General features: G+C 38.9%; 1 protein-coding gene across 1 annotated transcript; it reads right to left on the bottom strand.

Moving 5' to 3' along the window:
- Window positions 1-2,616: 2,616 nt before the first annotated feature.
- Window positions 2,617-6,398, bottom strand: LOC138309463 (uncharacterized). The gene is made up of 3 exons (XM_069250664.1): window positions 6,159-6,398; window positions 4,737-4,985; window positions 2,617-3,563 (listed from the first exon to the last, which is right to left on the bottom strand). The coding sequence occupies exons 1-3, from the start codon at window positions 6,381-6,383 to the stop codon at window positions 3,273-3,275; spliced, it is 765 nt and encodes a 254-aa protein (XP_069106765.1). The 5' UTR covers window positions 6,384-6,398; the 3' UTR covers window positions 2,617-3,272.
- Window positions 6,399-11,642: the final 5,244 nt, after the last annotated feature.

Genomic DNA, 11,642 nt, shown 5'->3' with positions numbered 1-11,642 from the left:
ACAAAATCTGAAGGATGTTTATCCCTATCGTATATGTTGCTCTCCTAAAATGTCACCATGGTGCAGCAATATATTAAGAAAGTATGAGGAATAGATAACGGACCAACCACGCAGATTTCCGAATAAAGCCTTTTGTATTACTGTTCATTTCACTAAATATGGTTAGCAACGACATTACTTATTTAATCTATCGTAGAGAAAGGTGGCGTTGACCTATATTATGATAATGGTGGAAAGTAGCAGTTTTCGAAATATCTCTATTCATTAAATCCAATTTTAAAAGCAAACGGTAAAAGTGGACTGTGACAGTTTTTCACGTCTCAATATCGAGGAGTGCTACTGCATCTAGGCCCACTTTTATGTTAGACGAACCTAGTTGAAATAAAGTTTAAAGGGAATAACATGATAAAAGGAACTTCAGAATAAGATTAGAATTCATGAGGGAATAACCATGAAGATAGATACTTTACCACAGTTGCTGAAAACTGTCTTAGGCTTGTAGCCGACACTGGCTTCCTCCAGCAGACCAGCCGAAACATCCTTTCCAAATCCTGGCAAATATACGAGCTGGTCATGGACCGTCCACTACTTGCAAGGAAGAAGTTTTTCGCTTTGCTGGCTGGTCGCCACCGAAGGAATTTCTCCAGGAGAAGGCATAACTCATCCGATGCCACGAGGAGGGCATCCCCATACATGGATGAAGTTTTGTGGCTCTTCACCTTCAAAATGAACATATTTGCAATAATAAGAACATAATAGATTATTTCATAGATGTAAATTTATACTTTATTAAGGTGCCTCAGAGAACAACGGATTACCATGCAGTGTTTCCATCGTCCATTATACTCGACAATACGTTCACTACTTTTCCTATCGTGAGTACGTCTGTGAGGAATGCTCTGGGTTCTGTCCCCTGGCCGAGACAGACCAAAGTCTATAAAAGTGGTAGTTTCTGCTCCTGCTTAGCGTTCAGCGTACAGGGATAGGGACGACTGGTTCGCCCGTTGTCAGTATAATGTGACCGGGTTGAGTGTGTTGCTTTGTGTCTTCAGTTGCATGCTTCAGTGATATAGCACTTTAAAAAGGGCAACAGTTCCACTATACAAGAAGACACAACATGAATATACCGCAGTCTCCCAAAACACGCACCTCCCACAACATACACGCAACACATCTCATACATGGGAGGCCGTCCTTACATGACCATAGCTGTTTATAGGACGTTAATTAATCAAACAAACAATCAAAAATTGTTGAATTGGAAAATGAACATAGACTTAAAATGTATGTACCACTTTTCATAACAGATTGAACAATACATTTCAATTAATCAGAAACTCCTTGTTACGTTCATGCTGTATTACACCTTTTAGAAAAAATACACTGGTAAAAAAATGCAGCTGGTTTTACATAAAGAAAAAACACAAATCTGAAGGATGTTTATCCCTATCGTATATGTTGCTCTCCTAAAATGTCACCATGGTGCAGCAATATATTAAGAAAGTATAAGGAATAAATAACGGACCAACCACGCAGATTTCCGAATAAAGCCTTTTGTATTACTGTTCATTTCACTAAATATGGTTAGCAATGACATAACTTATTTAATCTATCGTAGAGAAAGGTGGTGTTGACCTATTTTATGGTAATGGTGGAAAGTAGCAGTTTTGGAAATATCTCTATTCATTAAATCCAATTTTAACAGCAAACAGTAAAAGTGGACTGTGACAGTTTTTCACGTCTCAATATCGAGGAGTGCTACTGCATCTAGGCCCAGTTTTATGTTAGACGAACCTAGTTGAAATAAAGTTTAAAGGGAATAACATGATAAAAGGAACTTCAGAATAAGATTAGAATTCATGAGGGAATAACCATGAAGATAGATACTTTACCACAGTTGCTGAAAACTGTCTTAGGCTTGTAGCCGACACTGGCTTCCTCCAGCAGACCAGCCGAAACATCCTTTCCAAATCCTGGCATATAGTCGAGCTGGTCATGGACCGTCCACTACTTGCAAGGAAGAAGTTTTTCGCTTTGATGGCTGGTCGCCAGCGAAGGAATTTCTCCAGGAACAGGCATAACTCATCCGATGCCACGATGAGGGCATCCCCATACATGGATGAAGTTTTGTGGCTCTTCACCTTCAAAATGAACATATTTGCAATAACAAGAACATAATAGATTATTTCATAGATGTAAATTTATACTTTATTAAGGTGCCTCAGAGAACAACGGATTACCATGCAGTGTTTCCATCGTCCATTATACTCGACAATACGTTCACTACTTTTCCTATCGTGAGTACGTCTGTGAGGAATGCTCTGGGTTCTGTCCCCTGGCCGAGACAGACCAAAGTCTATAAAAGTGGTAGTTTCTGCTCCTGCTTAGCGTTCAGCGTACAGGGATAGGGACGACTGGTTCGCCCGTTGTCAGTATAATGTGACCGGGTTGAGTGTGTTGCTTTGTGTCTTCAGTTGCATGCTTCAGTGATATAGCACTTTAAAAAGGGCAACAGTTCCACTATACAAGAAGACACAACATGAATATACCGCAGTCTCCCAAAACACGCACCTCGCACAACATACACGCAACACATCGCATACATGGGAGGCCGTCCTTACATGACCATAGCTGTTTATAGGACGTTAATTAATCAAACAAACAATCAAAAATTGTTGAATTGGAAAATGAACATAGACTTAAAATGTATGTACCACTTTTCATAACAGATTGAACAATACATTTCAATTAATCAGAAACTCCTTGTTACGTTCATGCTGTATTACACCTTTTAGAAAAAATACACTGGTAAAAAAATGCAGCTGGTTTTACATAAAGAAAAAACACAAATCTGAAGGATGTTTATCCCTATCGTATATGTTGCTCTCCTAAAATGTCACCATGGTGCAGCAATATATTAAGAAAGTATAAGGAATAAATAACGGACCAACCACGCAGATTTCCGAATAAAGCCTTTTGTATTACTGTTCATTTCACTAAATATGGTTAGCAATGACATAACTTATTTAATATATCGTAGAGAAAGGTGGTGTTGACCTATTTTATGGTAATGGTGGAAAGTAGCAGTTTTGGAAATATCTCTATTCATTAAATCCAATTTTAACAGCAAACAGTAAAAGTGGACTGTGACAGTTTTTCACGTCTCAATATCGAGGAGTGCTACTGCATCTAGGCCCAGTTTTATGTTAGACGAACCTAGTTGAAATAAAGTTTAAAGGGAATAACATGATAAAAGGAACTTCAGAATAAGATTAGAATTCATGAGGGAATAACCATGAAGATAGATACTTTACCACAGTTGCTGAAAACTGTCTTAGGCTTGTAGCCGACACTGGCTTCCTCCAGCAGACAAGCCGAAACATCCTTTCCAAATCCTGGCATATAGTCGAGCTGGTCATGGACCGTCCACTACTTGCAAGGAAGAAGTTTTTCGCTTTGATGGCTGGTCGCCAGCGAAGGAATTTCTCCAGGAACAGGCATAACTCATCCGATGCCACGATGAGGGCATCCCCATACATGGATGAAGTTTTGTGGCTCTTCACCTTCAAAATGAACATATTTGCAATAACAAGAACATAATAGATTATTTCATAGATGTAAATTTATACTTTATTAAGGTGCCTCAGAGAACAACGGATTACCATGCAGTGTTTCCATCGTCCATTATACTCGACAATACGTTCACTACTTTTCCTATCGTGAGTACGTCTGTGAGGAATGCTCTGGGTTCTGTCCCCTGGCCGAGACAGACCAAAGTCTATAAAAGTGGTAGTTTCTGCTCCTGCTTAGCGTTCAGCGTACAGGGATAGGGACGACTGGTTCGCCCGTTGTCAGTATAATGTGACCGGGTTGAGTGTGTTGCTTTGTGTCTTCAGTTGCATGCTTCAGTGATATAGCACTTTAAAAAGGGCAACAGTTCCACTATACAAGAAGACACAACATGAATATACCGCAGTCTCCCAAAACACGCACCTCCCACAGCATACACGCAACACATCTCATACATGGGAGGCCGTCCTTACATGACCATAGCTGTTTATAGGACGTTAATTAATCAAACAAACAATCAAAAATTGTTGAATTGGAAAATGAACATAGACTTAAAATGTATGTACCACTTTTCATAACAGATTGAACAATACATTTCAATTAATCAGAAACTCCTTGTTACGTTCATGCTGTATTACACCTTTTAGAAAAAATACACTGGTAAAAAAATGCAGTTGGTTTTACATAAAGAAAAAACGCAAATCTGAAGGATGTTTATCCCTATCGTATATGTTGCTCTCCTAAAATGTCACCATGGTGCAGCAATATATTAAGAAAGTATAAGGAATAAATAACGGACCAACCACGCAGATTTCCGAATAAAGCCTTTTGTATTACTGTTCATTTCACTAAATATGGTTAGCAATGACATAACTTATTTAATCTATCGTAGAGAAAGGTGGTGTTGACCTATTTTATGGTAATGGTGGAAAGTAGCAGTTTTGGAAATATCTCTATTCATTAAATCCAATTTTAACAGCAAACAGTAAAAGTGGACTGTGACAGTTTTTCACGTCTCAATATCGAGGAGTGCTACTGCATCTAGGCCCAGTTTTATGTTAGACGAACCTAGTTGAAATAAAGTTTAAAGGGAATAACATGATAAAAGGAACTTCAGAATAAGATTAGAATTCATGAGGGAATAACCATGAAGATAGATACTTTACCACAGTTGCTGAAAACTGTCTTAGGCTTGTAGCCGACACTGGCTTCCTCCAGCAGACCAGCCGAAACATCCTTTCCAAATCCTGGCATATAGTCGAGCTGGTCATGGACCGTCCACTACTTGCAAGGAAGAAGTTTTTCGCTTTGCTGGCTGGTCGCCAGCGAAGGAATTTCTCCAGGAACAGGCATAACTCATCCGATGCCACGATGAGGGCATCCCCATACATGGATGAAGTTTTGTGGCTCTTCACCTTCAAAATGAACATATTTGCAATAACAAGAACATAATAGATTATTTCATAGATGTAAATTTATACTTTATTAAGGTGCCTCAGAGAACAACGGATTACCATGCAGTGTTTCCATCGTCCATTATACTCGACAATACGTTCACTACTTTTCCTATCGTGAGTACGTCTGTGAGGAATGCTCTGGGTTCTGTCCCCTGGCCGAGACAGACCAAAGTCTATAAAAGTGGTAGTTTCTGCTCCTGCTTAGCGTTCAGCGTACAGGGATAGGGACGACTGGTTCGCCCGTTGTCAGTATAATGTGACCGGGTTGAGTGTGTTGCTTTGTGTCTTCAGTTGCATGCTTCAGTGATATAGCACTTTAAAAAGGGCAACAGTTCCACTATACAAGAAGACACAACATGAATATACCGCAGTCTCCCAAAACACGCACCTCCCACAGCATACACGCAACACATCTCATACATGGGAGGCCGTCCTTACATGACCATAGCTGTTTATAGGACGTTAATTAATCAAACAAACAATCAAAAATTGTTGAATTGGAAAATGAACATAGACTTAAAATGTATGTACCACTTTTCATAACAGATTGAACAATACATTTCAATTAATCAGAAACTCCTTGTTACGTTCATGCTGTATTACACCTTTTAGAAAAAATACACTGGTAAAAAAATGCAGTTGGTTTTACATAAAGAAAAAACACAAATCTGAAGGATGTTTATCCCTATCGTATATGTTGCTCTCCTAAAATGTCACCATGGTGCAGCAATATATTAAGAAAGTATAAGGAATAAATAACGGACCAACCACGCAGATTTCCGAATAAAGCCTTTTGTATTACTGTTCATTTCACTAAATATGGTTAGCAATGACATAACTTATTTAATCTATCGTAGAGAAAGGTGGTGTTGACCTATTTTATGGTAATGGTGGAAAGTAGCAGTTTTGGAAATATCTCTATTCATTAAATCCAATTTTAACAGCAAACAGTAAAAGTGGACTGTGACAGTTTTTCACGTCTCAATATCGAGGAGTGCTACTGCATCTAGGCCCAGTTTTATGTTAGACGAACCTAGTTGAAATAAAGTTTAAAGGGAATAACATGATAAAAGGAACTTCAGAATAAGATTAGAATTCATGAGGGAATAACCATGAAGATAGATACTTTACCACAGTTGCTGAAAACTGTCTTAGGCTTGTAGCCGACACTGGCTTCCTCCAGCAGACCAGCCGAAACATCCTTTCCAAATCCTGGCATATAGTCGAGCTGGTCATGGACCGTCCACTACTTGCAAGGAAGAAGTTTTTCGCTTTGCTGGCTGGTCGCCAGCGAAGGAATTTCTCCAGGAACAGGCATAACTCATCCGATGCCACGATGAGGGCATCCCCATACATGGATGAAGTTTTGTGGCTCTTCACCTTCAAAATGAACATATTTGCAATAACAAGAACATAATAGATTATTTCATAGATGTAAATTTTATACTTTATTAAGGTGCCTCAGAGAACAACGGATTACCATGCAGTGTTTCCATCGTCCATTATACTCGACAATACGTTCACTACTTTTCCTATCGTGAGTACGTCTGTGAGGAATGCTCTGGGTTCTGTCCCCTGGCCGAGACAGACCAAAGTCTATAAAAGTGGTAGTTTCTGCTCCTGCTTAGCGTTCAGCGTACAGGGATAGGGACGACTGGTTCGCCCGTTGTCAGTATAATGTGACCGGGTTGAGTGTGTTGCTTTGTGTCTTCAGTTGCATGCTTCAGTGATATAGCACTTTAAAAAGGGCAAACAAACAAACAAACTATACAAGAAGACACAACATGAATATACCGCAGTCTCCCAAAACACGCACCTCCCACAGCATACACGCAACACATCTCATACATGGGAGGCCGTCCTTACATGACCATAGCTGTTTATAGGACGTTAATTAATCAAACAAACAATCAAAAATTGTTGAATTGGAAAATGAACATAGACTTAAAATGTATGTACCACTTTTCATAACAGATTGAACAATACATTTCAATTAATCAGAAACTCCTTGTTACGTTCATGCTGTATTACACCTTTTAGAAAAAATACACTGGTAAAAAAATGCAGCTGGTTTTACATAAAGAAAAAACACAAATCTGAAGGATGTTTATCCCTATCGTATATGTTGCTCTCCTAAAATGTCACCATGGTGCAGCAATATATTAAGAAAGTATAAGGAATAAATAACGGACCAACCACGCAGATTTCCGAATAAAGCCTTTTGTATTACTGTTCATTTCACTAAATATGGTTAGCAATGACATAACTTATTTAATATATCGTAGAGAAAGGTGGTGTTGACCTATTTTATGGTAATGGTGGAAAGTAGCAGTTTTGGAAATATCTCTATTCATTAAATCCAATTTTAACAGCAAACAGTAAAAGTGGACTGTGACAGTTTTTCACGTCTCAATATCGAGGAGTGCTACTGCATCTAGGCCCAGTTTTATGTTAGACGAACCTAGTTGAAATAAAGTTTAAAGGGAATAACATGATAAAAGGAACTTCAGAATAAGATTAGAATTCATGAGGGAATAACCATGAAGATAGATACTTTACCACAGTTGCTGAAAACTGTCTTAGGCTTGTAGCCGACACTGGCTTCCTCCAGCAGACAAGCCGAAACATCCTTTCCAAATCCTGGCATATAGTCGAGCTGGTCATGGACCGTCCACTACTTGCAAGGAAGAAGTTTTTCGCTTTGATGGCTGGTCGCCAGCGAAGGAATTTCTCAGAGAACAGGCATAACTCATCCGATGCCACGATGAGGGCATCCCCATACATGGATGAAGTTTTGTGGCTCTTCACCTTCAAAATGAACATATTTGCAATAACAAGAACATAATAGATTATTTCATAGATGTAAATTTATACTTTATTAAGGTGCCTCAGAGAACAACGGATTACCATGCAGTGTTTCCATCGTCCATTATACTCGACAATACGTTCACTACTTTTCCTATCGTGAGTACGTCTGTGAGGAATGCTCTGGGTTCTGTCCCCTGGCCGAGACAGACCAAAGTCTATAAAAGTGGTAGTTTCTGCTCCTGCTTAGCGTTCAGGGAATAACATGATAAAAGGAACTTTGGTTCGCCCGTTGTCAGTATAATGTGACCGGGTTGAGTGTGTTGCTTTGTGTCTTCAGTTGCATGCTTCAGTGATATAGCACTTTAAAAAGGGCAACAGTTCCACTATACAAGAAGACACAACATGAATATACCGCAGTCTCCCAAAACACGCACCTCCCACAGCATACACGCAACACATCTCATACATGGGAGGCCGTCCTTACATGACCATAGCTTGTTTATAGGACGTTAATTAATCAAACAAACAATCAAAAATTGTTGAATTGGAAAATGAACATAGACTTAAAATGTATGTACCACTTTTCATAACAGATTGAACAATACATTTCAATTAATCAGAAACTCCTTGTTACGTTCATGCTGTATTACACCTTTTAGAAAAAATACACTGGTAAAAAAATGCAGTTGGTTTTACATAAAGAAAAAACGCAAATCTGAAGGATGTTTATCCCTATCGTATATGTTGCTCTCCTAAAATGTCACCATGGTGCAGCAATATATTAAGAAAGTATAAGGAATAAATAACGGACCAACCACGCAGATTTCCGAATAAAGCCTTTTGTATTACTGTTCATTTCACTAAATATGGTTAGCAATGACATAACTTATTTAATCTATCGTAGAGAAAGGTGGTGTTGACCTATTTTATGGTAATGGTGGAAAGTAGCAGTTTTGGAAATATCTCTATTCATTAAATCCAATTTTAACAGCAAACAGTAAAAGTGGACTGTGACAGTTTTTCACGTCTCAATATCGAGGAGTGCTACTGCATCTAGGCCCAGTTTTATGTTAGACGAACCTAGTTGAAATAAAGTTTAAAGGGAATAACATGATAAAAGGAACTTCAGAATAAGATTAGAATTCATGAGGGAATAACCATGAAGATAGATACTTTACCACAGTTGCTGAAAACTGTCTTAGGCTTGTAGCCGACACTGGCTTCCTCCAGCAGACAAGCCGAAACATCCTTTCCAAATCCTGGCATATAGTCGAGCTGGTCATGGACCGTCCACTACTTGCAAGGAAGAAGTTTTTTCGCTTTGATGGCTGGTCGCCAGCGAAGGAATTTCTCCAGGAACAGGCATAACTCATCCGATGCCACGATGAGGGCATCCCCATACATGGATGAAGTTTTCTGGCTCTTCACCTTCAAAATGAACATATTTGCAATAACAAGAACATAATAGATTATTTCATAGATGTAAATTTATACTTTATTAAGGTGCCTCAGAGAACAACGGATTACCATGCAGTGTTTCCATCGTCCATTATACTCGACAATACGTTCACTACTTTTCCTATCGTGAGTACGTCTGTGAGGAATGCTCTGGGTTCTGTCCCCTGGCCGAGACAGACCAAAGTCTATAAAAGTGGTAGTTTCTGCTCCTGCTTAGCGTTCAGCGTACAGGGATAGGGACGACTGGTTCGCCCGTTGTCAGTATAATGTGACCGGGTTGAGTGTGTTGCTTTGTGTCTTCAGTTGCATGCTTCAGTGATATAGCACTTTAAAAAGGGCAACAGTTCCACTATACAAGAAGACACAACATGAATATACCGCAGTCTCCCAAAACACGCACCTCCCACAGCATACACGCAACACATCTCATACATGGGAGGCCGTCCTTACATGACCATAGCTGTTTATAGGACGTTAATTAATCAAACAAACAATCAAAAATTGTTGAATTGGAAAATGAACATAGACTTAAAATGTATGTACCACTTTTCATAACAGATTGAACAATACATTTCAATTAATCAGAAACTCCTTGTTACGTTCATGCTGTATTACACCTTTTAGAAAAAATACACTGGTAAAAAAATGCAGTTGGTTTTACATAAAGAAAAAACGCAAATCTGAAGGATGTTTATCCCTATCGTATATGTTGCTCTCCTAAAATGTCACCATGGTGCAGCAATATATTAAGAAAGTATAAGGAATAAATAACGGACCAACCACGCAGATTTCCGAATAAAGCCTTTTGTATTACTGTTCATTTCACTAAATATGGTTAGCAATGACATAACTTATTTAATATATCGTAGAGAAAGGTGGTGTTGACCTATTTTATGGTAATGGTGGAAAGTAGCAGTTTTGGAAATATCTCTATTCATTAAATCCAATTTTAACAGCAAACAGTAAAAGTGGACTGTGACAGTTTTTCACGTCTCAATATCGAGGAGTGCTACTGCATCTAGGCCCAGTTTTATGTTAGACGAACCTAGTTGAAATAAAGTTTAAAGGGAATAACATGATAAAAGGAACTTCAGAATAAGATTAGAATTCATGAGGGAATAACCATGAAGATAGATACTTTACCACAGTTGCTGAAAACTGTCTTAGGCTTGTAGCCGACACTGGCTTCCTCCAGCAGACAAGCCGAAACATCCTTTCCAAATCCTGGCATATAGTCGAGCTGGTCATGGACCGTCCACTACTTGCAAGGAAGAAGTTTTTCGCTTTGATGGCTGGTCGCCAGCGAAGGAATTTCTCCAGGAACAGGCATAACTCATCCGATGCCACGATGAGGGCATCCCCATACATGGATGAAGTTTTGTGGCTCTTCACCTTCAAAATGAACATATTTGCAATAACAAGAACATAATAGATTATTTCATAGATGTAAATTTATACTTTATTAAGGTGCCTCAGAGAACAACGGATTACCATGCAGTGTTTCCATCGTCCATTATACTCGACAATACGTTCACTACTTTTCCTATCGTGAGTACGTCTGTGAGGAATGCTCTGGGTTCTGTCCCCTGGCCGAGACAGACCAAAGTCTATAAAAGTGGTAGTTTCTGCTCCTGCTTAGCGTTCAGCGTACAGGGATAGGGACGACTGGTTCGCCCGTTGTCAGTATAATGTGACCGGGTTGAGTGTGTTGCTTTGTGTCTTCAGTTGCATGCTTCAGTGATATAGCACTTTAAAAAGGGCAACAGTTCCACTATACAAGAAGACACAACATGAATATACCGCAGTCTCCCAAAACACGCACCTCCCACAGCATACACGCAACACATCTCATACATGGGAGGCCGTCCTTACATGACCATAGCTGTTTATAGGACGTTAATTAATCAAACAAACAATCAAAAATTGTTGAATTGGAAAATGAACATAGACTTAAAATGTATGTACCACTTTTCATAACAGATTGAACAATACATTTCAATTAATCAGAAACTCCTTGTTACGTTCATGCTGTATTACACCTTTTAGAAAAAATACACTGGTAAAAAAATGCAGCTGGTTTTACATAAAGAAAAAAACACAAATCTGAAGGATGTTTATCCCTATCGTATATGTTGCTCTCCTAAAATGTCACCATGGTGCAGCAATATATTAAGAAAGTATAAGGAATAAATAACGGACCAACCACGCAGATTTCCGAATAAAGCCTTTTGTATTACTGTTCATTTCACTAAATATGGTTAGCAATGACATAACTTATTTAATCTATCGTAGAGAAAGGTGGTGTTGACCTATTTTATGGTAATGGTGGAAAGTAGCAGTTTTGGAAAT

Source organism: Argopecten irradians, chromosome 15 (genome assembly GCF_041381155.1).
Source record: "Argopecten irradians isolate NY chromosome 15, Ai_NY, whole genome shotgun sequence".
Taxonomy (NCBI): Eukaryota; Metazoa; Mollusca; class Bivalvia; order Pectinida; family Pectinidae; genus Argopecten; species Argopecten irradians.
This window is presented reverse-complemented; position numbering and strand designations above follow the sequence as displayed.